This window comes from Crocuta crocuta, unplaced genomic scaffold (genome assembly GCF_008692635.1).
Source record: "Crocuta crocuta isolate KB4526 unplaced genomic scaffold, BGI_CrCroc_1.0 scaffold95, whole genome shotgun sequence".
Lineage (NCBI taxonomy): Eukaryota > Metazoa > Chordata > Mammalia > Carnivora > Hyaenidae > Crocuta > Crocuta crocuta.
This window is the reverse complement of record NW_027530971.1, coordinates 4374649-4402388: the sequence shown is the minus strand read 5'-3', so window position 1 is coordinate 4402388 and position 27740 is coordinate 4374649. Positions and strand designations below refer to the sequence as shown.

General features: G+C 44.2%; 1 protein-coding gene across 2 annotated transcripts in view; it reads right to left on the bottom strand.

The window, feature by feature from the left end:
* LOC144236230 (paralemmin-1-like) overlaps nucleotides 1–27740 on the bottom strand; it is a 136746-nt gene that overhangs the window by 69115 nt on the left and 39891 nt on the right. For both annotated transcript variants that reach the window (XM_077769849.1, XM_077769850.1), the window contains exon 2: nucleotides 381–461. In XM_077769849.1, the coding sequence (XP_077625975.1) occupies nucleotides 381–461 (81 nt within the window). The remainder of the gene's footprint in view (nucleotides 1–380; nucleotides 462–27740) is intronic.

Sequence of the window (27740 nt, the reverse complement as noted above, 5' to 3'; positions counted from 1 at the left end):
ACACACACACACACACACACACACACACACAGGACCTAATGCACTGAGACGCAGCCCCGGAACACTGCCTCACCCACCATGTGGAAATTCTCATCCAATTTCTAAATATAACCAGAGCATTTCGCATGCACACGCCAGCCCCCAAACCCATCCACACACACACTATAATCTCATCAGGCTCGCAGAAACTGGAATGCTGTAACAATGCCCTGGGTTTGAGAAATTCACCAGAAAAGCCAAGAGATGGTTTCCTGACTGAATGAAAAAAAGCTCGTGCAGTCAGCGGCAAAGCCTTCACGCCAGGGCAGCCTCTGCCCGGCTCTCCGGAGTGTGATCTGCATGTCTAATAACGGAATAGGTTCATGGGTTCAGCCACTTACCTTGGAATGCTGCAGCAGAAGTATCTGCTCGTCAAGCTCTCGTCGCTTGCCTTCTATTTCAGTCTGCCTCTTTCTTTTTTCCTTGAAAATAAAAGAGAGAGAGAGGCTGTAAGAGTAGGTGGGTGTTGGCTCCAGGAATTTTAAGGCCGGAAGCAGCAACAGCAGCAGCACACATCTGTATAGACACTTCCAGAGACGCTGGGCACACACACGGGGTCACCTGCCCCTCCACCTCCAGCAGCTTTCTCCTAACATGTCTGCTGTGGGCTTGGCGAGTGGGAGAGTCTCCTCAGTGAGCCAGGCTGCAGCAATTTAATCCAGAAGAAAAGGCGGTTTCTACACACTCACACATACACATACACACACACTCGCAGAGTCATGTTCTATGCAGCGTTAATTTGGAGACAAAGAATAAAAATGTCTCAACCGAAAAGACAGAGGTTGTTATAAACTGCAAATATGACAGCATGAAACAGTGGGGGACTGTAGGGTCAGCTTTCTTTTCTGGAAATCATATACACAAATAAGCCAACATAATTTCCAATTTCCTAGGACAAATCACCCCATTGGATACCACAAACCATGCAAATTAGATGGGTGGTCTTCACTGAAACTAGGCTTGAGGGGGGGAGCACTGCATGTGGGTGGGGCTCACTGAGGTTACGGTAAATATGAAATCTGAAGTTGGTCTGCCTGGATCCAACTCCCAGCTCTGCCACTTGCTACCTGTGTGACCTCTGGCAAGTTCTTTTACCTCCCTGTGTCCGAGCCTTCTCTCACGTCAAGAGGAGATCATAATTTGTACCTAAACCTTATGGCTGGGGCGGGGATGAAATGAGATGATACGTGTAAAGGACTTGGAACAATAGCCTGGCACATAGTAAACGCTCAATAAATGCTATTTATTATTATACTTGTTGCCACATGTTTACTTCTAGGTAGTACCGAGAGGCTGGCTTTCAAGGGATATAATTCTCCCGTATTCGGAGCATAAGCTTCCCCCGGGAGTGCACACGTAATACTTTTCTTCTCCCTGCTTCTCAAATGCAGACAATAAACATCATATAAATGTGACTAATTTAAGAATAAAAAGGCTTGGCTTTAATGATAGCTTACTTGCTCCCTGTTTTGTTTCCAAAGTGCACACTGGGAAGGTTTGCTGACACATTTACTGCTGCACTGGCTTATTTCCCTTTACTCTCATATGCAGGGGAAACGTGCTAGACAGACATAGTGGCATTCTACAATATGACAGCCAATTCCTGGAGGGGACAATAACGTGGAAGGCTGGCTGTTGGGCTCTGTGTTCGCAGAAGCCTTCATTTTCCGCAGTTGCTATGTATCTGGGGTGGTGGCTGCATCATGGCTGTTCAAGTCAACAGAGCAATAATTTGTGCTATGACTGTATTCTTCTGTGCAAGGCACAGACTTTTAAGAAATGTTAGCTTATCATCTCAAACCACGGGGAGACACGATATCCAAGTCAGGGACACAAACTTCCTGCCAAAGTAAGGCTCAAGAATACTTGAGGAACTTACCGTTTACCAAAGAACCCTGATCAGTGGTGCGTGATTGATGCTGCTTAATCTCAGAGTGTGTGTAAGTATGTATGATATAATGACAGTCGATGGGGAAGTGGGGCCTCATGAGAAGAGCACACTTATCCAGTATCTCAGAGGTACCACTTGGTAAAGCAAGGACCTTCAGAACCAGCCACTATCTCTATATCCCAGGATTCCTCAAGGAATTCCTGTGCTGTATCATCTATTCCCACTGGCGATCAAGGTATATAGTTGTCCAAATGGAAATCCAGAACCATAGTGGTCATGGCCACAAGATGCTGATGACACAATCCTTCCATAAATGTGAACTGAGTGCTATGTGTTCATTATAGACTGAATGTCGTGTCCTTCCCGCAAAGTCATATGTTGGAACCTAATCCCCAAAGTGATGGTATGAGGAGGTAGGGACCTTTTGGAGGTGACTAGGTCATGGAGTGGAACTCTCATGAATGGGATTAGCGTCCTTAGATGAAAAACCCCAGAGAGCTCTTTTGTGAGCACACAGTGAAAAGATAATTGTCTACGAACCAGGAAGCAGGCCCTCACCAGACACTGAATTTGCCAGTGCCTTGATCTTGGACTTCCCAGTCTCCAGAGCTATGAGACACAAATTCCTAATGGGTATAAGGCACCCTGACTATGGTATAGTATGTTGAAACCTGATTGGACTAAGCCAGTGTTCTAATTACACATTTGGTCATTTGCAAACCTAGGCTTTCCCACCTCTGTGCCTTTGTTCACACAGAAAATCCTCACTCTAGAGTTCCCCACTGTTGTATTCGTGAACTATACCTTGAATAGAGCAAATAGTACCAGATGGTACAGGCAGTGAACCTTTATATGTTCAAGAAGGAGACTTATAGGTGGTCACTGTGAAGAGATATGATCATGAAAGATGCAGGTTTTAAGTTAGTTCATGAAGAATGGGGAGGAATTAGGTAGATATAAATGGGCAGCACGTTCCAGGCAAAGGGAATTGTGTGAACAAGAATAGAAATATACTGCATATTCCAGGGACAATGAGGAGGGAAATCTAACTGAAGTGTAGGGCTTGCTCCTTGGAATAGAGGTGAATGATTCAAAAGACTGGCTAGGATTAGACCATCGAGGGCCTTGAATGCCAGGCCAAGAAGTTTGAACTTCATTCTATAATGTAGTATTGTAGGGTTCTAAGCAGTCATAATTTGCTGACCTCTGGATGGAAAAAAAATCATGAAAGACCTTAGGAGGGTGGTACATTCACCCTGAAGTGTGGTGGGTGGGGATGAGTAAACTTAACAAGCCCACCCTAGCTTAGAGCTGATCCAGTCTGAATGAGAAGAAAAGGACAAACACAAGAACCGAAACTGATGAGACTCAGAACTAATAGCATCTTGGGGGAGTGGGGGTAGGCAAAGCAGTGTCTTCGCTTTCAACCATGTAGACCAAAGCAAGCCGGCGTGGGAACGGGCAATAGTTGGAAAGCAATACTTTCCCATTTGTGCTGTATTCATATATTCCTTAAGGAAACCCTTTATTGGGTTGAAGCTCAACACCAAACAGTTGTGAATATATGCAACCAGGCACCAGCATCAACACATCTGTGTTCTGTCTGCTGAAGACTTGGGCTTGGCCCCATCACAAGGACCCTTGGTACATCTGTGGCCATTACAGGATCCTTTGATTAGTTGAATCCCCTTCCACGGTGATAGGGCTAGGTCTTGAAGTCACTCCTAACCCCAACAAAAGAGGTAAGGTGTGCAGCCAGCCTCTGTATAGAAGTAGTTACAAGTCAAAGTCTGGCAAGTACAAGGAGGGCACCTTGGGTTCCTGGCACTCGCCACCTGCTTGGACTCTGGAGGTCTGAGCTGTGCTCCTCGCCCACTAGCCTACTGCTTCCCAGACTTCTCCTTCCCTTTATCAAGGCCGAACCACCAACTCTTGGGCCGTCTTCTCACTCCAGACATTTAGACTACATGATTCCCTTTAGTTTCGTCAACAATACAACCTGTGTGTTGATAACTCTCTTCTGAGCTCCAAATTCCCATACCCAACTGCCAACTGTTCATATCCAGTCCCTCAAACTTAGTGCTTGATGGCATCATCTCAGCCATCCTTCCTCCCCTAGCCTCACATCTGTTCTTTCTGTATTCTTCATCTCAGCAAATGACATCACTCGAGTCAGAAACTGCAGTTATCCTTGATACTTCACTTTCTTGGAAGACCAACTCCTGTTGATTCTGCTTATCATTTTCCATATAATATCTTTTTGCTTCCCTACTACAACCTTTATTACTACCTTAATACTTCCTCCTTTATCTCCCCACCTGCATATGTAGAATATTCTACATTAGTATCTTTAGTACTCTATAGCACTTAACTGTTACACCCAATTTCCATCTGGATTGCTACAGGGATATCCTCACTAGCCTCCCTGACTCTGAGTCATGACTCTGAGAAAGTCCCCCTCTGCGTTGCTTACAGAGTGATACTCTAAAATGGAAGTCTATCTCCATCCCTTGCTTAACATCCCAGAATGCCTCCCATTGCCTGCAGTGCAAATAGCAAGCTTTCCCTCACTGCTTCATCTGGAAAAAAAATATTTCTCTTTGACAATACGGTTTCAATATCAATGAAGACAGAGTGCCCATCTGCCCAGTCTTCTTTCCTTTGGAGAAGCCACCCACCCTCACTGTAAATGGAGCTGGTGGGTATGGCTAATCCTATTACCTTATCTCACTGCAATAGCGAGTGGTCCAAGGGCTGGCCAAATGACCCAAGCAGGACCAATAAGGAACACTTCTAGGGAGAGACACATGAATACTGGGGGAGAAAAGCTCTTTTTCTACTAAGGTTAAGCTGGGATGATGTACACCTGAGTGGCAATTTTCTCAAGCCACATGAAAGAAATGCATCCATGTTGGCGAAAGGTCAAACATGTAGAGAGAAGCACAGCTGATAGAGAAAGAAGGATCATAATGAGACTTTTCGGGTCCCAGGTCTAGTTATGCACAAAGCCAGAGCCACCTCTGGGCTTCCTAAATTATGTGCACTAATACGTCTCCATTTTGCTTAAGCTAATTTGAATTGTGCTTCTGTCACTTGCAACTCAGAGTAGTGACAAATACAGAAGCCTTTTCTACTTCCTCCAAATAAAACCCATCGCCCCCTCCTTCCCTGCTCCCTTTATATGCTGGGAGTCCTTGAGCACTTTAGCACTTACACATTTAACCTTTTACACATCTGCCCCCTTTACCAAACTATGTGCTCTTTGAGGACAAAAATCTTGGCTGAGGGATCTCCAAAGCCCAGAGCACCCCATGATGAAGGCACATAATGAGATACTTGCTCCCCTCTGATCATGTTCTGTTTGTACAAATCCCTCACTCAAATGCATTATGAATTTGCTCTCATGATTTCAATGGCAGTAAAATATATCATTGAAAACACATTAGCAACCAGTCAACAGAACCAGGAGTGTCTTTCTGTTGGAGACATTATCCCATGCGGAATAGACCATTATTGCCATGCATATAAAAAAGGAGTTGAAAAAGCTAACTCTGGGCAAGAACCATGGAAAGCCCATTCTGGGGAGAAAAGCTAGGGTAAGTGGAAATTCCGGGGAAAGCATAATGAACTGACAGTAGCAAACCATTCAGGGGGAATGTGCCTCAAGAGACATCTGGAATGAAGTGATCTCAAGCCATTAGGAAGGTTTCCAGATCCCTCTACTATCTGGGAGGCCTAGCAAGTCCCTTTCATTGTCTTTCTGTAAATTATATATTTTCCTGGCAAGTATTTTCTGGAAGCATTGCAGCATTATGAAACTGCAGACTCTTTGTACAGTAAGGAGCACCCGTGGAATGGAGCACATTCTGCTCAAAGGTGGCTAACAAGCATAATGAGACGTCATCCGGAAGCCTATGTCCATGCTTGTGCAGCTAGAGACAGACTCCCTCTTCTCTCCTCTGCCTGTGCTGCAAGCCAGCCGTTGGGAAATGCAAGCTGGTGGGTGGGAAAGGAGTCCCAGATGAGTCTGAGAAACAGTGAGAGAGGGGAAGAGGGTGGGCAGGGAAGGCGGTAAGAAACAGAGATACGAAGTTTCCTTTCCTTTGCTGAGGCCCACATTGACTTGGGCTGATACTTAGAGCCCCAGGGAGCATCTGCCGGAAGGAACCAGAAGACCTACTTACTCAGAGCACTGTTGCCTTCAAGATATGCCAGGATTTAGAAAAAGATTCTAGCAAGGGAAAAAAAAGATACTATATTAAAATTTAAATGTAGCTATCTTTCCACCAGCTATTGCTAGGTAAAGAGAATGTTGCTTTGACGCCTCCCATCGTGAGCGAAAGGGAACTGGGCACCCCCTCCTCTGAGCCCACACAGGGTTTTCAGTGACTTTGGCCCAGCTGGTTCATAGGCTTTGTGGTGCAGAATCAGAGAAAGGGGCAGAGTGCTGAACTCCAGACCCAGACTGTTTTAAGTAGCTTGCACTCGGAAGGGGAACAGGGGATATAGGCTAATGGGGGGGGGAAATCCTAAGATTGAGAAAAGGAGAGAAGAAGTGAAGAAAAAAGAACTCAAAGGGCCTGAAGTTCATCTGTTTATAAAGAAAAGGGGCTGAAATGTTAAGACCAGAAGATCAGGAGGAAAGAATCCTGAGATATTTTATTGTGGCTTATAAAATGACCCTCTTTGATGCACTCCCAAAGATTCCAGTAAGGATACTGGACTTTTCCTTCCAGACTACGCTTCCCTGCTGAAACAAAATCACCAGGATGCCAGTTTTTATATGGGTTACACTAAGTAGTAAAGTAACTGTGAGAATTAAATTATGGAAAATCAACTGGCAAATGGGGGCCCTATGAGCTTTTTCTATTAAGGAATCAGACTGTCATCCCGGTCATGGTTGAATTATAATTACCTGTTTAATGCTGCTGCAGAGCCGGTGCTATTTATATATCTGAGGAAGGAAGATATTTATATATCTTCAGGTCGGTCTGAAAACTGAGAACCTGAGTGATTACATATAAACAATCAAGGAAGTACCTGCTCGGTTTGTCCAACCACCTGTCCAGCTAACATGAATGCTGACTTTGCTCAGTGGACACATCCCTACTAGATCCCTACTAGATCAGCTATCTGATCTCAGTGCCACCAGATATCAGAACTCTCTCTCCTGGCTTTGACTTGAAGGTCACTAATCATGATTCTGATTATATATTCAGACTTCCCAAGTAAGGTAGATGCAGAGCTAATACTTGTTAAGCTTCCCGCACTGCCCATCGGCTGTAAAATGAATAACATGGCACTTGGATTTAGGTAGATGAGTGAAAACTGAGCTGTTCTGTGGTGTTCTGATTCCACAAAACTAAGGAGCAGACTGTGGAGTCAGCTCAAAAGCTTGGTCAAAAGGACAAGTAAAGAACATTTCCTATAATCACACCATTTTGCCCAGCCATGCACCCATTTAACCCACAATATCAGCGTGTGAAATAGAGAATTCTACAGCTCCATTTCATTTCCATTGCTTAGTTTGGACCAGCATTTCCATTTAGGTAATTATCTTTTATTCCTCTGATTATTTGGCCTTGAACTTGCCTTCTGTTGGTAACAGAGGGAATTGCCTGTTTTGTTTGCCTTTTTACAGAATTTAAAGAAAAAAATTTTAAGTAGGAAGGAAGCCATGGATTAGTTCAAACTTTGCTATGGCATTTTGAAAGGATACTTTAACACCTCAAATCTGAAGAAACATTATATAGAGTTTAGATGCAAAACTGCTATTAATTACACTGAACAGTTAACACAGCTAGCCTATTACTGCCAAGCCCAATGCACAACACAGGGAAGTTTTAGTTTAAAGTCTTTTGTAGATACTTTATAGTCCATATGGATTTTATCTTAAGTCTATTTTTAAGGCCTGCCCCCAGTGTTACTCTTTAAATAATTATTTATCCATATAGCTATATTTTTGCTTTAATGGTCATAACATCAAATTCTTTTCTAGCTGTGCGTCCCCTTAGTGTCCTTTCTGGGATTCAAAAAGAAGGGTGGTCTGACACAGCTCTAATGAGACAGCAAGACCTGTTTTACAGTATCCTATAATAAACCCACTGTGAAGAAAAGAATTGAGGACTTTTATACAGATGCAACAGTAGAAAACTCTGAGAAAGTCCCAAATGCCAGGAATTACATAATTAAATTCACCCACAGAATGTAATCTCCATATCATCACTCTCAAAGTATAGTGTTATTTCTACCGCAAAGCCATGTGAGCACTGAGCTAGGAGTCAGGAGACTCAGCTTTGGGTGCAGGTTCGACCCCTAACCCCTGAGTGACTTAGAGGAGTCTACTGTTTCTAGGCTTTCAATTCCCCACAGGTGAAATGAGCAGGTTGGACCAGCTTCGTTGTAAGCTTCCTCCATCTCTATGGAGAACAACGGCTTCACTTTCAGATGGTCACATGCCCTTTCTCACCTATAAAGTCTTTCTAGCAAACACTTAAGCAGTGCTCGCTATGTGCCAGGCACTGTTCTGATTGATATATATTAACACTTTTAACCTTCACAACAACCCACTGCATTGGTACAATCATCATCTGCATTGTACAGAGGAGAAAACAGAGGTACAGGGAGTTAAAGAGAGGAGGTCACATGCTTAGAAAGTGTCAAATGGAATGCAAACCTGGAATGAAACAAGTAAACATAACTGTCTTAAGGTGCCATGTGAAGTACAATAAAAAATGAAACCAAACCCATCTTCTGATGCAGGAATTCCATAGATAAAGGTGCTTCCTTTGCAACTGGTATGAAGTTTTTGGCTTGGGCTTTTGCCTAGGCAACTGCAATCTACTCATGGAACCAACATTCAGCTCTGAGAATAGCGACGGTGGTGGTGGTAAAAATCATAACGACAACAGCAGCAATAATAATAATGGTAACTAAGTTTGCAGACTACTTGCTATGTACCAGGCACTATCCTAAGGACCCCTTCAGGTTTTCATTTAATCCTCAGAACACTTTCAAGTAGGAACCTTTACTATCCTCCATTTTATGGATAACAGTCAAAGGTGAGCATAAGTGAATAAACATGTCCAAGGTCATGGGCTAGGAAGTGGCCAAGCAGAGGCTGAGACCCAGACAGTCTGACTCCTGAGCACTTTATCATGAACGGAGATGTGTTTTGGTTACTGATGTTTGCTTAGCTCTGAGAGAGCTCCACACAAGACACATGAAACACACTACGTCACCACTTTCACGTACATGTGCCAAAAACTTCCAGAACAAATGAGATGTTGAGAATGCAAAACATCCTGATGTCAAATCTTCCCACCCTACCCCCACCCCCAAACCGGAGGCCTTTTATAAAATCTGTGAGCATTTCCCAATTTCAAACAGAAATAGGCTGAAGCTGGATTAGAATCATTAGCAATTCCTGGTGAACCAGAATATTCATTTACTGCAATTCCTGCAGGAAACACTTCCACGGAACTGAATGATTTCATAAGGAGAGCAAATGCAAAATATGTCTCTCCCATTTGAACTTTTCATCGGAGGGGGACAGTTGCAAAATGAGGCAGCAGCTGGGAAAGCTCTCAATTTATCATGTCGGGCTCATGAGTGGAGAAGCCCTCTAAATCTAGGGCGTCTAGGTACTAGAATATATCTCTCTAAAATTAGATGTCAGGAAGGCGAAGGGGCATCCACTAAATGACAGTCCTATCTTGGGAAGACGTGCAAGGCCTGCAGGAAGTGAGTGGACATTGCACGGACCTCACGAGAAGCAGTTTTCCCACTCGCCGCTTGCGGAGCTCAGAGCACCAGCCCAGGGAACAGCAGTGGGGCTGGGATGCACCTGAACAGAGCTGTGGTTGTCAGAAATACGAGACAAAATAGTGTTCACAAAAATAGAACGTGACCAAGATGTGGGACATTCTGACAACAAAGGAATGCGAACTCCCAGAAAGGAGCGTCATATTCTAAACAGAGATGTGCAAACATTTTCTGACTCCTGTCAATCACGTTTTTGTTCCTTTTTCTAAATTTCTATTTATTTATTTTGAGAGAGATCGAGACAGCACAAGCAGGGGAGGTACAGAGAGAGAAGCAGAGAGAGAATCCCAAGCAGGCTCCACACTATCAGCACAGAGCCCGATGTGGGGCTTGAAACTCACAAACAGTGAGATCATGACCTGAGCCAAAATCAAGAGTTGGACACTTAACCAACTGAGCCACCCAGGTGCCCTTTTATTGTTTCTTTAGAGCTCAGTATCTGGTGACCATCTACCTACATCTATATCTACTTAGATCTATCAGAGATACATAAAGAAGGAAATATAAGCAGCCCAGATAAATATAGCATTTAAAAATGTAATATAAAACAAACTAGTAAATGTACATGAGGAGAACATTCAAACAATGCACAGAGAAGTAAAATGAATAGCCGGGTCTCCCTCCACTCCACTCTCATCAATTTAATCCCTTAGGTTTTCTATGTATCCAACCAGAGGGAAAATAACACACAAGTATATCAGCCTATTACCCATAGAGATCTTTTAATCTTTACATAAAAGGAATTATAACACACATGCTCTGCCTTTCAGCTTTCTTTTTTCTTAGTGATGTATCTTCGGGATTTTCCTATATCGGCACATGGGGTGATTCTTCGTAACTGCTGCTTAGATGTACTTTATTTTACTGGTCAGCTGCTGCTAAATTGTTTAAGGGGTTCCCAGAGTTTTATTTGCTGTTGTAAAAAGAATTGTACTGAATCCTTTTCTATATACGTCTTAGATGTATTTGTGTGGCTATATCCATAGGGTAAATTTCTAGTGGTAGCACTGCTAAGTCAAAGGGTTTGAGCATTTAGCACTTTAAGAGGGCCAAATTTCCCTTCCCAAAACATTTTCTCTGTATTTTAAATGACATAAATCTGAGCGGAAAATAAGACTCAAGCAGCTAATAAGGGTTTTGACAGTTTTCTCCTTTATTAGCCTCATCCTTAGTGATCCAGGGGGAGTTTAAATGAAAGAAAAAATCTACCACTTTGTTAATAAATTGCAAGCTGTTCTTAAAACACAGTTGTGTGATCTATCTTTAGCATAGACTATTATTCTGTGTTTTCAGGTTTAAAGGGACACTTTTCAGGTTTAAAAAAGTGATGATTTTCTACTTTATGAACAGAAGTCTATCATGACTCCATTGATTTCCTAGGAGGAATCAGATTTGTGCCCCTCTCCCTTGCACTGCTAATGTCAGAATTATCCTGTGGCCAAGCTGTGACCACTTATCTATCATGGGGGAGGGCTTATTTCTTCCGCTGTGACTGCTGTCCTCCAAGGTTTAAAAGTACAAAATTTCCATCCACCAAAGTAAAAGTAATTTCTAGATGGAGTGAGGCAACGTAAAAAATAAAAACATGAGAAAATACAGTGATTATCTGATTCTAGGAGGGGAAAGGAGTTTAAAAACACAAAGCATAGAAAGGAACCATGAAGTATAAAACTTCATTATATAACTTCATCACATAAAACTTAAAAATGTGGTTTTTATAGTACCAACTAACATACACCTCAAAGGCAAGTGCCAATCTGGGATAAAATATTTGTGATATATATGTCAAAGGGCTAAGACCTTTAGTAAATAAAGGCCCATATAAATCAAAACTGTATGATTTGTAAATAAAGATATGAACACAGAAATACAGGAAAAAAAATAAAATATACGGGATATGTTCGACACTATTAGTAACCAGAGAAATGCAAATTAAGCCCTGAGGTGCAATTTTCCACCTATGAAATGTACTCTCCTCCTTCCTACCCACCCACAGTATATTTTAAAATATATGTTTTCTGTGTTGGAGAGGGTGTAAGGAAAAAGACCCTCTCTTTAATCTCTGTCAGAATTACAAATAAGAATGGTCTTTCTGGAAGGCCATTTCAAAAGTATTGATTGACTTTATCATAAAGAATTTATGCAGAGAAAATTATCTTTGATGTGCTCAAAGATTTTCATAAAGTATATTCAACCCAGAGCTACATGCAGCACCAAAAAAAATCAAACAGCAAGTGATTAAATAAGATGGCATCTTATGAACCATCCAAAGACTCACTTCCCTTTTCACTTGGGATAAAGTCAAAGCAAGCCCATCCCTGATGCACTGCCTGCCTCTTTCCTGCTCTCCTGTACCTCATCTTGTCTCTCTTTCTCCTCACTTCCCACTCCGGCCACACTGGCTTTAACCAGATTGGCCATGGGAGAGGCACAGAGGACAGGCAGGTGGGTGGGGATCTATGTGAAGTCTGCCATAGAATAAAATGTACTTAGCTCTCCTTTGACATTATCCTTCATGTGTATCTCTCCCTGTGGAACCCTCCAGAGTTATGGCTACAGTTTGGGACAAGATTCAAGATTTCTGGCTGTTAATGCCATGTAAGTAGTGCCCTGATCTCATTCTTTCTAACATCTGGCTTCTAGTCTCATCCAGTTCTGAACATGCACAAGCCAGCTGGATGCCTCCACATCTTGACCTTACCTCTCCCCACAGTGTGCAACCCTAGATGACCATTAAGATTACCTGAAGAACACTGAAAAGTACCGAGCCCAGGCCCCACCTCCTGAGAGCTGTGTCTTATTGGTCCGGGCACTGGAGGAAGTGAAGGTAGCTTAAATGTTAGCTAAGGTGGAAAGTCACCGCTGGCCATGTGGCAATCCCCTGGTTGGGCTGATAAGCACTTCCTTCTGCTCAAGCTGGTTCGAGCTTTCTCTTCATTGGTTCCAAAGAAGCTATTTGGTTAAATTTTGTTAGAGGACACAGCACTGGGTCAATCACTCACCTATTTTTGCAGTGAAGTCCTTACTTTTTTTACTCTTCAGAATCTGGGTTTCAGCCACGGGGTCGATGGGGTTTTTGATGTAAGGGCTGTAGAGCTGTACTGACCCCGGGTCTCTCAAGAGTCAACACTGCTTCTTTGTAGTATTTATCCTCCTCACCACTTGCTGTCTGAGTTCTCTTCCCCTTCTGTGAGACTCCTAGAATTGGTTTACATTACTCTTTCCCACCCCAGAACATGGATGATAAACCAAGTCAGACGAGGTCGGGTGGGGTTGAATATAGAGCCACAGAAAATACCTCAAATGCAGGTCAAACTGAATCGGGCTTTGATCAAAGGTAAGCAAGTTTGTGCTTTGAAATTTTATGGAAATGCCTCAACGCTACACTAAATTTCAAAATTGAGAAAGACCAGACTTAGGAAAAAGATCATCCGTGAGAATGGATTCTTCTATGCAGCCTCCACCAAAATCAGCTGGTGAATGTTGAGAAAAGGCGATAAAGGCGAGGTGAGTAGGTCCTGCCCCAGCTTTGCGTAGCAAGCAATAGATCCCCTGTGTACCTCCAAAGCCTCATGGGCTTCCCTATTTGGTCTTCTCAGGGGGCTGAAGACAACCTGAGGCCAGGAGAGGGAATCCGTATTCTTTGAGGGCCCCTGAGACCCACGGGTCTCTCTGAGCTAACTCAGCCTCCCTAGGGGTTCCCTATACATAATGAGCACTTCTCCTTTGTTCCGGCACTTTCCGTGATCTTAGGTTTAGTTCAGGCACATTCCTGATCAGGGGAAGACTGAAGAACCCAGGCTGATGTTTGATAAAGGTCTAACTGAATGAAAAGCATAATAGTACAAGAATAGGAAATCCCAAACTTGGTAAATTGCATCCATCCCTACTCTTCTATGCTTTTTTGACATGTGAAAGCCAACTAACTTACCACCACCACCAACAACAAAAAAGGCTATCCAAGAAACAAACAATATTATATTAAGTGACATCACATAGTAATTTCTTGACAGAGAAGGTATCTCTCTGCAAGTCCCCAGCTAGATACTTTATGTTTAGGCTCATTTTGAGAAGTCTGCCTTCTGAAGAGTTATTAACTAACACCACTCTGGGATCTTGGGGCTCCAGGACGTGCACTTGATCTTTGGAAGATTCCCGCCTTCAAACAAGGGGCTGAAAGTGCCATAGTTAATAGTCAGATATTGAGCATTGCATTTTTAGGAAATAAAAGACTTTGTGAAATCTCTGAGTGGTCTCTCTCTCTCTCCTATCTCACTCTCCCTCTCTATAAGGAGTCCATGTTGCATCCTGTCCTACAACCTCTATCTTCTAGTGCAGGGGTTGGCCAACTTACTCTGTAAAAAGCCACATAGTAAACATCTTCGGCTTTCCAGTCTCTGCCACAACTCCTCAGCTCTACCCTTGTAGCACAAAAGCAGCTACAGACATTTCATAACCAAATGGATGTGGGTGTGCTCCATTTGGCCCGCAGGCTGGAGTTTTCGGACCCGGGCCACACCACGTCAAGAACTGACTACCACCCCTGAGCTCCGCTATTGACACAAGCACTAGGAGACCGCAGTCTGGGCAACAAGCTGTGGGTGTGTGTGGAAAGCGCTGGTGCTGCTGGGTGGCCATATGTTGACCATTCACAGGAAAAGGAAAAATATCACATCTCACGAGTCTTGCATTGGTATACTCCTTACTTCTAGAGGAAAGGAGTGAGGGAGGGAAGATGAAGGGAGGGGATTCTCATGGAGTGCTCCATACACGTGCAACTATCAGATGTTATTTTGAGTCTCACAACACCAAGAAGAAGACTGCATTGTCCGTTCTTTGCAGAGGAGGGAACTAAGGCTCAATGGGTAGAGTGCTCAGAACACAGAGGGAAGGAGGAGGCATGGCACTCTTCTGAGGTCTATCTGTTTGGAGCCCTCACTGTGTTTTCCTCAAAGCCAAGGCTTTAGTACTATGGGTAGTTGGGGCTGGTGCCTTCTCCCTTCTTCTTTTCCTTTTTTTTTTTTTTAATGTTGACTGATTGATTGAATGAGAGACAGTGGGGAAGGGGCAGAGAGAGAAGGAGAGAGAATCCCAAGCAGGCTCTGAGCTAACAGAGTGGAGTCTGATGTGGGGCTCAATCCCTTGAATCATGAGATGATGACCTGAGCCAAAATCAAGAGTTAGATGCTTCACCAACTGAGCCACCCAGGAACCCTGCTTCTCCTTTCTAACACCTGCATCCTACATCACAAAGCTTGGCCAGGACTGGCAGGGGGCAGGGCAGGGGGGTGGTGTGCGACTTAGGCAAGAAAGAACCACAATGGCCAGACACTTGTCATATGATTCTGAACCCTGGCCAAGGTGGCTGGGGGGCTTTTTAGAATGATCTGTATGTATGGCCGCCTTGACACCAATCTGCCCCTTACTTTGCTGCCTCTAGAGGCCGGTCCCTATTACTGCAGGCCTCAATCTGGGTGCCTTGAATTTTCAGCCTGCTGCCTGAGCCTGGGGACAAGGTCCTCCCACCCTGAAGACCTCCTCTGCTGCTTTAGCCTGCCAGCTTCTGTGCAGGGCCTCAGAGAGCTAGGGGAGGGGGTGGTCCCACTGTCCAATCAAGGCTGCCACTTCTCCCTCCTGCCTCCTCCTCATTCTTCAGATCTCAACTCCACAGTCAGCACCCTGATCCATCCAAGCCAGGCTGGTCCTTCTGATTGTCCTGCACTATATTCTCAACGCCTAGAATGGTGTCTGGCACATGGCAGACGATAAATAAATGAGCGAGCAAGCGAGCGTACAAACACCTGGCAAGCTCCATTTCCAGCAAGGACGCTGCGCCTACTGGGCTCTCAGCACACAGTATTTCTGCCTCATCATGGAAAGCCTTCAGAGGAGTGGGGTTTCTTCCTCCCCACCCCCCAGAGCTCCGTGGTAAGAGTCACCCAGGAAAGCCTGAATACCCATTTCCTCAGCTCACCGGGGGCCTCTAGCAATTACACTGAGCAGCAGTACCAAATGAATACAGTCTAACCCAGAAACCCTGAAAATCCCTGAATCTGGTTAATCGAGCAATTTTTAGCAAGTCAAGCACTTTTTATGGCTGCCTCACAGCCATCTGGGGAAGTGATTGCTCTCGCCTAAATTGCGAACTGTCTTCATTCCAGCCCTACACTGCTGCCCGGGAGACAGCCATTAGTTGAATGACAATCAAAATATTCTCGGAGCATCAACACAACAAATGTTAAGAAACAAAGCACAAGTCTTTGGCCAGAGGCTCGTAGGCTTGCCTTTTAGATCAGAACTGCCAGGGGCCCTTTGCTTCCTTTTGGGAGTTGGATGAAAAGATAAAGCAAAAGAATCCTCAAATGCACTTGCTAAAGGCTGCTGCAAATGGACCTACCTGAGAAGAGTATTTAACATATGAATTGGTCAGGGGCCCCTGGGTGGCTCAGTCGGTGAAGCATCTAACTCTTTATTTCGGCTCAGGTCATGATCTCATGGCTCATGAGATCGAGCCCCACATCTTGGGGTTCTTTCTCTCTGCCCCTCCTCTCTCTTTCTCTCTCAAAATAAATAAACATTTTTTTAAAGATATAAATTGGTCATTTTGCGCCCTCCATCTTTATGACTAACTTCCCGATGTCTTCCTACCAGCACTCACACCCCTTCCTGACACTAACGGGGGGGGGGGGGGGGGGACAAGACCACCACCCATGATGTAGGGTTTCTGCAGAAAAGGTGAGGTGTGACAGGGCAGCAACAAGGAATATCATGTGTGAGTCTTGCAGGTTTCCCTTCAGCCCCTTGTAACTGCCAGAGCAGCGGGGGGTGGCGGGAGGGCCCTATTGCTTGAATCTCGCAGCCTGCAGGGAGAGGATGGTGTGCAGGAAGGTGCAGGGTGGGTTTCAAAAGCTTAGCAAGCACACAACCATCCACGTGCACATGTGCAGGCCTGTGTGTCCACAAATAGACACACATGAACTTGGCATTTCCATTTTTTAAATCCACTTTCAGCTTGGGGATAATTTTAGGTTCATAAAAACGTTGCAGAGATACTGCTGAGGTCAACATACAACCTTTACTTACCCGGCTTCCCATAATGCCAATATCTTGCGTCACACGGTGCTGTTGTCAAAACTAAGTTAACAAGGTGCTCGCTTCGGCAGCACATATACACAAAAGAGCCAAAAACAAAAACCTAAGTTAACATGAATATGGAGCTGTTAACCGGACTACAGACTCTTGGCATTTTACCATGTTTTTAAACTAATGTCCTCTCAGGATGGGGGAGAAGAAGGGGAAAAATAGTTGGGGAGAGGGAGGGAGGCAAACCATGAGAGACTCTTGAATGCTGAGAACAAACTGAGAGCTGATGGGGATGGGGGAGAGGGGAAGGGGGGTGATGGGCATGGAGGAGGGCACTTGTGGGGATGAGCACTGGGTGTTATGTGGAAACCAACTTGACAATAAACTATGAAAGAAAAAGTAAATAAATAAACTAATGTCCTCTCTCTCCACCTCAGAATCTGATTCAAGATACCACAATGCATTTAGGCCATTTCCATTTGAAGACATAGGATGCTAATGTCCCCTCCAGTCCTAAGAAAACAGGCTTTGTAAACAGAGAAAATGATGCTCAGGCCAATGAGACACTGAGACCCTCACTTCCACTTTCAGTTTACTTTCCTTTAGTAAAATTACTGAACCTCTGAGTCTCAGCTTGCTAATGCGTAAAATGGAGCTAGTAGCAAAGCCTAACAATGGGATTCTTGTGAAAGTTAAATCACTCTGCAAGAGTGCTTAGCTGAAGGCGAGGCATACTCCCCGCCTGGCAAGTAAGAGCTACTGCAATCTGGCCTTAATGATGGGAAGAAAAACTGCATCCCAAGTTCAGATTTACCAGTAGATGAATGGTCCAGCGCTAGTTTGAAGAGTGGACCCCAAAATCTGAAAAAAAGTGTAGTTTTTGTGTATGACCAACCAAAAGATTGGGTGGGGTTGCTGGGGCCAAGAATTACAGATCTGAATCTTAGCTTGTCTCCTTGGCTGTGTCTGGTGGTCAATTGCCAGAGCTAGGACATCTGTACAGGGGTGACAGAAGAGGGTCACTCGTAGGCAGCCAGCTGGCCTCGCCCTGGTTCAGCACAAGCAGCTGGGATGGGGCCGGGCCTAGGGGAGTGCAACTGGTAGCTTTAGATGCACCTTGGTCCAGAAGTCACGCCGACCTTTCCTTCCATCAGTGAGGCCCCCTTCGCACTACAGGCTCCAGTCCAGGGTAACAGAGAATGGAAGTTAACGCTTGTTGAATGTGTCCTGTGTGGCAGGCCCGGCACATATATTATTATACACAGTCGTCTTCAACTTTTTCACACACCTTTATCTATAAGAGTATTTTCAGTACATACCCTCTGCATACACATAAATAATAAATAAACTTAATATATGTGTACCACCGAACTAACGTGTCCATTATAGAATAGGCACAAAATGGGCATTTAAATGGATAACCTGTAGATGAAATAAGCAATATCAATGAACAACTAATGGAACTATTAGTGAAAGTAGACAGAAATCTTTACTTCAAAGAGAAGTAGGGTAGAGATGCTAAATATCCCCTGATATGTTGCACAGTCCCACACAACGAATAACTGTCCTGCCCTCTATGCCAATAAATCCCCGAATGAGTCATTCTTGGAACATCCCTTGATGCTCAAGGGAGTCTTCAAACTAGGTGAGTACAGACCAGAAACTGAGGCCTGTGAGCAGGCCTTAGAGGGCCAGAGTGGTCCGGGCCAGCTCTGATCTCACGGCCCTTTGTGAGCACCTTCGTTATACGTGGAAGCCCCTTTCTGAGGGTGTCCTCAGCTGGGCTTTGAGTTCCACGTCCACACAGGCCACGCTAAATTCATCTTTGTGAACTCCAGGCCCACTGCAGTGCCTACTACATATAGGTGCTCAATACAGGTTGGGAAGTCGATTTTAAAAGGTGAGAGAGCTGGTCTTTGAGGGTGCAGTTTGTCTTCCTCCATCATGAGGAAGACCAAAGGACACCTGCCCTGGGGAGACAGGTGCTATAGGGATGAGAGGAACCCAAAGGCCTAGGGTAGTGTATTTCACAGTGCTGTCTACTAACCTCCCCAACGGAGTTAGCCTGGCACTTGGTAATTGCGTATTCCCAGACCCCATCAGCCTGTCTAGTGATGGGGCTCAGATATATGCATTTGATTTATTTTTTAGTAAATTTCTTTTTTATATACATAAATTTCTTTTTTAAGTTTATTTATTTATTTTGAGACAGAGAGACAGAGAGAGAGAAAGAATGTGGGGGGAGGGGCAGAGAGAGAGGGAGAGAGAGAAAATCCCAAGCAGATTCAATGCTGTCAGAGGCCTCGAACTCATGAACCACAAGATCATGACCTGAGTAGAAATCAAGAGTCAGAGGCTTAACCAACTAAGCCACCCAGGTGTCCCTCGGATCAGATATNTATAGGGATGAGAGGAACCCAAAGGCCTAGGGTAGTGTATTTCACAGTGCTGTCTACTAACCTCCCCAACGGAGTTAGCCTGGCACTTGGTAATTGCGTATTCCCAGACCCCATCAGCCTGTCTAGTGATGGGGCTCAGATATATGCATTTGATTTATTTTTTAGTAAATTTCTTTTTTATATACATAAATTTCTTTTTTAAGTTTATTTATTTATTTTGAAACAGAGAGAGAGAGAGAAAGAATGTGGGGGGGAGGGGCAGAGAGAGAGGGAGAGAGAGAAAATCCCAAACAGATTCAATGCTGTCAGAGGCCTCGAACTCATGAACCACAAGATCATGACCTGAGTAGAAATCAAGAGTCAGAGGCTTAACCAACTAAGCCACCCAGGTGTCCCTCGGATCAGATATATTCATTTTAAATAAGCTCTAACCATTTGAGAACCATACTGAAATTATATCTGATGATCTGCGTCTAGGGAATGGTTTTGTTGGCATTCTGATGATGAATTTTCTAGATGAGAAATCTGTACTGCACGAAACACTTTTAAGGTATCTGGGTTATTATGTTAAGGTATGAGAGCTAAATTAGAAATTGGATTTCTAGGTTCATTTTTCTTAACTTAAAAATAACATTTCTTTTGAAAATGGCAATTGGATTCAGGTTAGTATTTGGCAGGAAAGAAGGATTAATGTAGCCTCTGAGACTGGAGTAAGAAAGCTCCAAAGAGCTAATAACTGACATCAGTTGAGCATCAAGTGTGAGCTGGGCACTGTGATACCTACTCACACGTGCTACCCACTCACAGGGATGGTTCATTTGCTCCTCGCAACGCAGCATCCTTAAGAAGGAAGTATGGGGGCACCCAGGAGGCTCAGTTGGTTAAACATCTGACTTCGGCTCAGGTCATGATCTTGCGGTCCCGTGAGTTTGAGCCCTGCATTGGGCTCTGTACTGACAGCTTGGAGCCTGGAGCCTGCTTCAGATTCTGTGTATGTCTCTCTCTCTGCCCCTCCCCCCCTCAAAAATAAATCAACATTAATTTTTTTAAAAAAGGAAATAAGTAATAGCTACTATAATCCTATTTCACAGAGAGTAAAACCAAGGCTTTGAAACATTAAGTAATTGGCCATGTTTATAGAGTAGTAAGTGACTGAACTGGGTGGATTCGAACTCAGCCAGTGAGACTTGCCAAACCTCAAGCCTGGAGCCCTTCCAGAAACTTCCATGTAGCCGAAATTGCCCCACACAGGCATGCTCTACAGTTGACCCCATGAAAAGTCAGGGTCTTGCTTCTGCAGGCACTAAATCCTTTACACCTATTCAACCAATTAGTGAGCTTTCCCTCGTGTCCGAGTCTGTGGGTGGGAGTGAAGCACTGGAATTGGAATGAAATAGAAAGAATCTGTGAGTGTTCCCCCCAGAAAAGGAAATCTTTGGATGCTTGGTTGGCTTCCAGTCTGCAACTTAGAATCCGTAAGGCTCTACTGCTTGAAAATAATTGCTTTTTAAAATTTAATTGACTGTTCGAGTCACCCAAAACAAAGAGTTTTTAGATCATTTTCTCTAGCAAGACCAAAAAAAGACTAGTTCAGCAATCAAAAAAGACAGAGTTCTGTACTGACTTAGATAGGTGGCTCAGCAGAGGAACACACTGATTATTTTAAGCACTGCAAACCTCAATATTTTCCAACCATTATCAAGAAATGTTGAGTGTATCAGTTATAAACAACTAAGAGGGCTTGCATAATTTTAGATTTCACTCTGTACCTTTAACCGCATCTGTCGCTTTGGGTTAAGTCCAGAAAGGAGACTATTGTCTAAAGGCCTGCAAACAACTCCCAGAAGTTTATGACTGTGCTAGGAATGTTCTTACTGTGATTTTTTTTAAAAAATATTTATTTATTTTTAGGAGAGTGCAAGCAGGGGAGGGGAAGAGAGAGAGAGGGACAGAGGATTCAAAGCGGGGGCTCTGCGCACAGGATCGTCAGCAGTGAGTCCATTATGGGGGCTCAAACTCACAAACTGTGAGATCATGACCTGAGCTGAAATCAGACACTCAACTGACTGAGCCACCCAGATGCCCGTCTTATTGTGATTTTTAAAAGTTGTCCAGCTTCATTTAATACGTATCCACACAATGGGACAGATGGTAGTATGAGGGTGTCAGGCAGTCACCTATGCTACTTGTCAAAAATCACCCTAAACCAATAGGCAGCTTCAATACCCTTGTGCTAGAAACCACGAGGACTTCCAGATGAAAGAGGCACGCTCTCTGGGGCCTGGGTGCAGAGCTCCTACATGTCAGTGCCCTAGTACAAGGCAAAGCTCAGCCACAGAGAGGCACACATCGCTATGGGTGGGAAGGGACAGGGAGAGGAGCCCTTACAAGGGAAAAAACACATGCCTTGTATGTGAGTGTGTACGTACACATATGCATGCGGGTTGAGCACTCCTCTGTGTATGAGGGGGCAGTTACAGCTACCCATGAGAAGGAAAAGATGGCTTTGGAAACCCCTACTGAACACCTCACCTCCAACTGAACAGCTCCTAATGCCAACAGCAGGGTTTTTTCCCTCCAAGGCTCTGGGGACCCAAAGACTCACAATCTGCCCATTTTCCTGACACGTAACCCCTAAATCTGACGTTCAGACTACCTCTGACGTAGCATGCTGGAGTCTCTATCTGGCCTTCAACCTTTGCTAATTTTTTTAAGTGTATTTATTTATTTTGAGAGACAGAGAGTGCAAGTGGAGGAGGGGTAGAAAGAGAGGGAGAGAGAGAGAATCCCAAGCAGGCTCCGCACTTTCAGTGTGAAGCCCAATACAGGGCTTGAACTCGCAAACCATGAGGTCATAACCTGAGCCCAAGTCAAGAGTTGGACACTTAACTGACTGAGCCACCCAGGCATCCCTCAACCTTTGCCAATTTTAAGAGTCTGCAGTATGAAAACTATAGACTCTGAAGAGAGACAGACCTGGGTTCTGGTGTAGACTCTGTCAGTGCTGACCATGTGACCTTCCATAGCCCTTGAGCTTCAAGCTCACCATTGGTAAAATGGAGAGAATTTTGTTCCTTCCACTGAAGACTGTCACAAGTGTGAAACACAACACACAAACTAGAGCAGACACTCAACAAGCATCCCCTTCACTCTCCCTCTCCTCCAAGGCCATTCTGTTATTCCAACTCAGCTTTGAAACTGTTGGCTGGGGCTTTTCAGTGAAAATTAAATAAACACACTCTATTGTCTTTACTGAATGCAACCATTGCTTGGCTGATGCCGTTCTTTCCTTTTCCTTAACAGTTCTCTTTTTCCCCACCTCCCGCCCCCATTAACTGAAGTAGGGAAGGCAGGCTTGAAAAGGCTTTACTCAATCCCAGCTGGCAGCTGGACCAAGGTCAGAATCCTAGGCTTAGATGTGTTTTGTTGATCAAACATCAGCACCAGCCCTGGGGTTGGGTTGGTGAGCTGGCCAGGCCCTCCCCTGCCCTCCCTTCAGCCCCGCTGTAATACATGACATGTTCACTAAGCCTGCCAACCCTGAATCTATCTGCACAACAAATTTTGTGTCTCTAAGAAAGTCACACTCAGTTTCTAGTCAGTGTATAAGATGAAAATCATTTATCATCAAAACTGCCCACTGAATCCCTTAAAACATCCATAAAGCCACCAATACAGGGGGCTCCCATGGAGTCTGATGCAGTCACATCTTTTCTTTCTCCTTCTGTGAACTAGAGGGTGGCTTCTTTTTGACCACCATATAAAGAAGTCTGGCTTGTGCTTTGGGGCCATGAGGCATGAAAAACATTACTGAATCTTTAAACACTAAAATCATAACCAGACGCTGGTAGAGGTTTTAGTAAATTCATCAGTCTCCCACTCTGTCCCCACCGGAACATACGCTGATGAAGAATCACTCACACAGTTCAGTGTTGTCTTTCTTCCAGTTTTTTGTTTGCCTATTTTAACTCATCAAATGTTTACATGATCAAATTATAAATCAAGGTTTATTTTGTATTGGCTGTTTTCATAAAAATTAATAATTGATTAATGGATTGATTTTTATTAGTGGAAAGGATTAGCAAGCAAAACTGGTTACCTCAATCCCAAGACTGTGAAATGGAAGATTTTTCCTGTGTGCAGGAAGGGACACTCCATATTTTTTCAGCCTGGAATTTTGTGGCAGGCAGAGAACTTAGAAACCTCAGTTTTTATCCTCTCTTCAGAGTCAGCAGGGTGGCCCCAAGATCCCTTGAATTGCATTTGCCACAAGAACCTACAACATGCTGTGCTCTTTGCTCCAGGGTGCTGGGAAAACCAAGATTAATAGGTCACTCTCCTAGCTCTCAAGGTGCTCACAATCTAACAGAGGAAAGCAGGTGAAGAGGCAATAGATGCACTAAGTCCTATGGATATAACAAGACACAGCTGGGTGCAATGCACAGGATGGCTTCTTGAGAGAGGATGGCCATAGGGCCACCCTACAGGAGAGAGTGATGCAACAGGCTATGTGCTCCCCAGACCAATGGAGAAATGAGGTGGGCATCCAAGGAAAGAACAGAGCCTACATAAATAACTAAGTTTAACCATAAGGAATTTTCCATTTCTTTCAAAAAAGTATTTAAATAAGTAAGCAACATTTTCTCTGTATGCTATTTAGTGGCTCTGAACAAGAGCTGAAGCAGAAAGCAAACTCCTATGAAGTCAATAACTAAAGCATTATAAAATAAATCATATTTCTTCCACCTTGTCTGATAAACTAGAATCAAAGGATCTATTCACAGAAAAACCTGTATATCACATTGCCATATGACCACCTTTCAGGAGGACTCTTTCAAGCTCCATTTTCTAATAACAATAAATTGAATTTATTTTAGGCATGTTTCTTTTCTTTCTTTTTCTTTTCTTTTCCTTTGAGAGAGAGAGAGAGACGGCACAAGTGAGTGTGGGGCAGAGAGAGAATCCCATAAGGGGCAGTGAGAAAGGGAGAGAGAGAAGTGGGGCTTACCTGAAGCAGGGCTCAAGCTTACCCCATGCAGGGCTCGAACTCACCCCACGAAGGGCTCGAACTCACCCCACGAAGGGCTCGAACTCACAAACTGTGTTATCATGACCTGAACCAAAGTCAGAGGCTTAACTGAGCCAACCAGGTGCCCCATTTTCGATCTGTTTCAGAAGACTTACTTTACCCCCTTCCATTATTAGATTCACGTAACTAATATTACTCTTTCCACAGGATCAGAAAACATGAACCTATGAAATCAATGTCACAACACTTGCCATCTCTGAAGAAAACTCAAAGTGCAATTCCTCTGTGTGAGCTCACTTTCTTTATGAAACGAATTTCCTTTCTGTGAAATAATGGTAAACATCAAATAAAAATCTCTGGCTCATGGTACAGCTGTACCCCAAATGAGTAATTTGTACCTCTATCACTTCTATATCATAGAGCCCACTTGAAATGAGGTAGAAACTAGGTAACGAGGCAGGGGAGCATGCTATCAATCACAAATCATCATGAACTCACATAAACGGGCCACTTGTTTGGGTGGCTAATAAATCACTGACTGACATTTGATGAGCAGAACAAAATTAGGTTGCACAATACGGTGCTGATTCAAGGAGTTTCATGCATGGATGAGTCCTGAAGAAATACACATGACTACTCCATACCTGGCATATAAATTCAAAGAATAGGAATAGAAAGCATTTTGGTCTGTCACATTTGTAAAATGGGAATGAATGTGGTATATCTCCTTATTAATTAGGAGATAGCCTGGTAGGTTGACACAAAAAACAAATCAAGAAACAAACAAATACAGATGCCGAAGAAAACACAAATCCTGGCGTTCTGTGTTTTAAATAAGTGGTCCAGTTAGAATCCCCTCCCCCAAATCTCTGAACTTCAGGGTTTTTAAAAATCTGTTCAATGCTCAGCACACCATTAGGTAGGTACTCAGTAAAGACTGGTTCTACTTCTCTCAAGGTTCAGCCAGGACAAGGACTTGTCCAAGATCCCGGAGTTATTACATGGTGGATCCATGATGGGAACCCAAGTATTCTAGCTCATGACTAGAACCTAGGGCTGTTCCCAGAACCTCACAAAAACCCTGTGAATTCTGCAATTCAAGTCAGAACCATGTCCTCTCACATGGGTTCAAAGCAGGGCCCATGTGACTATCTCTTGTTAAATTCATAGCAACCATGAAAGGAATTTTGGCGTATGGTCTATAAGTGTTTCTGTGTGTGTAGACTCAGGCATACTAGGTACCATTGGGTATATCTGTGACCCTTCTCTAGAAGCCAACTCACATTCAGAAGAGTGACTTCCAGGAGGCATTTTGGAACAATATGACTCTGGCTCCTGGCCATGAAGCGAGTCTCTGTGATGTGGCTGGGCCCATGACACATAAACTTAGAAACTGTGAGACTGCCATATTTGATTGACCATATGCATCAGAAGAGCAGAGGAAGCTAGGTGAAGAAAGATATTGAGGGGGGAAGGGCAGAGAAAAAGCGGGGAGGGGAAAGAGGGAAGGGAAGAGGAGATGGATGGATGAAGAAGATGGGGCAGAGAGAAGACAGAGAAAGGATTTCAGTGACTTTCTGCTTTCCAGCTTTAATGCTCTCTACAAGCCCAGTCACATCTCTGCTTCTGATTCTGTGAGACAACCCTGCATCCTTGCAATAACACCCCCCACCCCTTCTTCCTTGAGCTAGCTCAATCTGGTCTCTATTTCTTAGAACCCCAGGCTTCTAACAAATACATTTTTCTTGAAGCATTCAATGATGAGTCTGGTGTTATTTTATCCTTCAAATCTGATTAGCTGCATGGGCAGGGGATGAATAAGAGAAGGGCACCCAGGTCCAGAAGAAAAAACATTAACTTATGAAAAACTATTTTTTCATTTTTAAAAAAATAAAATGCCTTTGGTCCCAAATGCCTATCATAAGTAATGGAATCCGAGGCATTTTATTTTTTGACATGAGAAGATCGGCTTACAATCTTCTCTTACAAACCTAAGAGAAAGGGCTCCCTGTCAGGAGGAGTCATATCCAGGGAGGAGATGAAGATAAGGCAGGGCTGGAGGTCTTGGGCAGGTCCCAGCAGTTCTTTACTCATCAGTGAGCACAGCAGAAGCAACATGACCATTTCAGTGGGGCTACACAACACCTTACGACTATCCCGGAAAAACTTTTCTGTTAGATTGTGAAGTCTGGGATGGCCTTTTTCACCACTGTATCCCCACCGCTTGGCAGAGTGTCTGGCCCTGAGTACGCTCTTAATCAACATTTGTTGAATGGATGGATACACACAATCTCCGGGTTATTCCCAAATGTGGTGGATCTGAGCTCAGGGGGAGCTGGATGGGTGGGGCTTTAGGAGCTCAGTTACAAAGGGTGTTTGGTGGGGAAAGTGGGGCCCACTCACTTTCCTAGATTATATGAATGCCTGGTCATTCAGCCATTCAGGGAATACTATGCAGCACCCAGTCTACAGACGGAGAGGTCTAGCGGCCCTGCTTCGGGTTGTGCCTGGCCCCACCTGGCAGCTCACACAGCAGCCATCTCTTTTGGCAGTCATAGGAGCTGGAAGTAGTTTTTCAAGCCTGGTGTGGCGACAGGAGAGTACTTTAAAAACAATTTAAAAGTTGAGGAGAGGGACATAGACTGACTTCTTAGGCTAAAATCAGAATGCTGTGTTCTATCTAGGAGTTCCTGGGGTACTTGGGAGCCCAGCCTGGACAAGCTCAAAGCGTCCAACAAATAAATGGGTTCCAGCATGCTGCTCTAATTGAAATGTGCAGGCGGCTTCCATGGCCACCCCCGAACAGAATATCGCAGCAATGAGATCTGGGTCTACAAAGCCACTGATGTATGTTGTGAAAAAGGCCATTCTAATCGGATTCACTTTCTCTAGCCACTCCATGGTTTCCCCCAAAGGCAACAGCTGAAGGAGACTTTTGAGATTTCTTATGTCTTGGGCATAAGATTCGCTCACGAGGGGCGCCTGGGTGGCTTAGTCGGTTAAGCGTCCGACTTTCGCTTAGGTCATGATCTCGCGGTTCGTGGGTTCGAGCCCCGCGTCGGGCTCTGTGCTGACTGCCAGCTCAGAGCCTGGAGCCTGTTTCAGTCTGTGACTCCCTCTCTCTCTGACCCTCCCCTGCTCGCACTGTCTCTCTCTCTCCTAGAAATAAATGAAACATTAAAAAAAAAAAGAATATAAAAATACTAACTCAAAAAAAAGATTCGCTCACGAGCCAGAAATCAGATGACAAAGGAGCAGCTAGCATCGCCAGCATCTTGGGTGGGTCCCTCCCAGTGACTCTGTAAGGCTGATGGTATCTTGAGTAAAAAATGTTGGAGCAAGACAGCATCTGCTTTTAAGGTCCCAGGAAATGCTGAGATGGGTTGGTCTGTAATTATTTCACCTCCTTTCCCGGGGGCTTGAGCTAATAGTGGGCAGGAAGGGATAAGACTGAACCCTAAGCCAACAACCAACG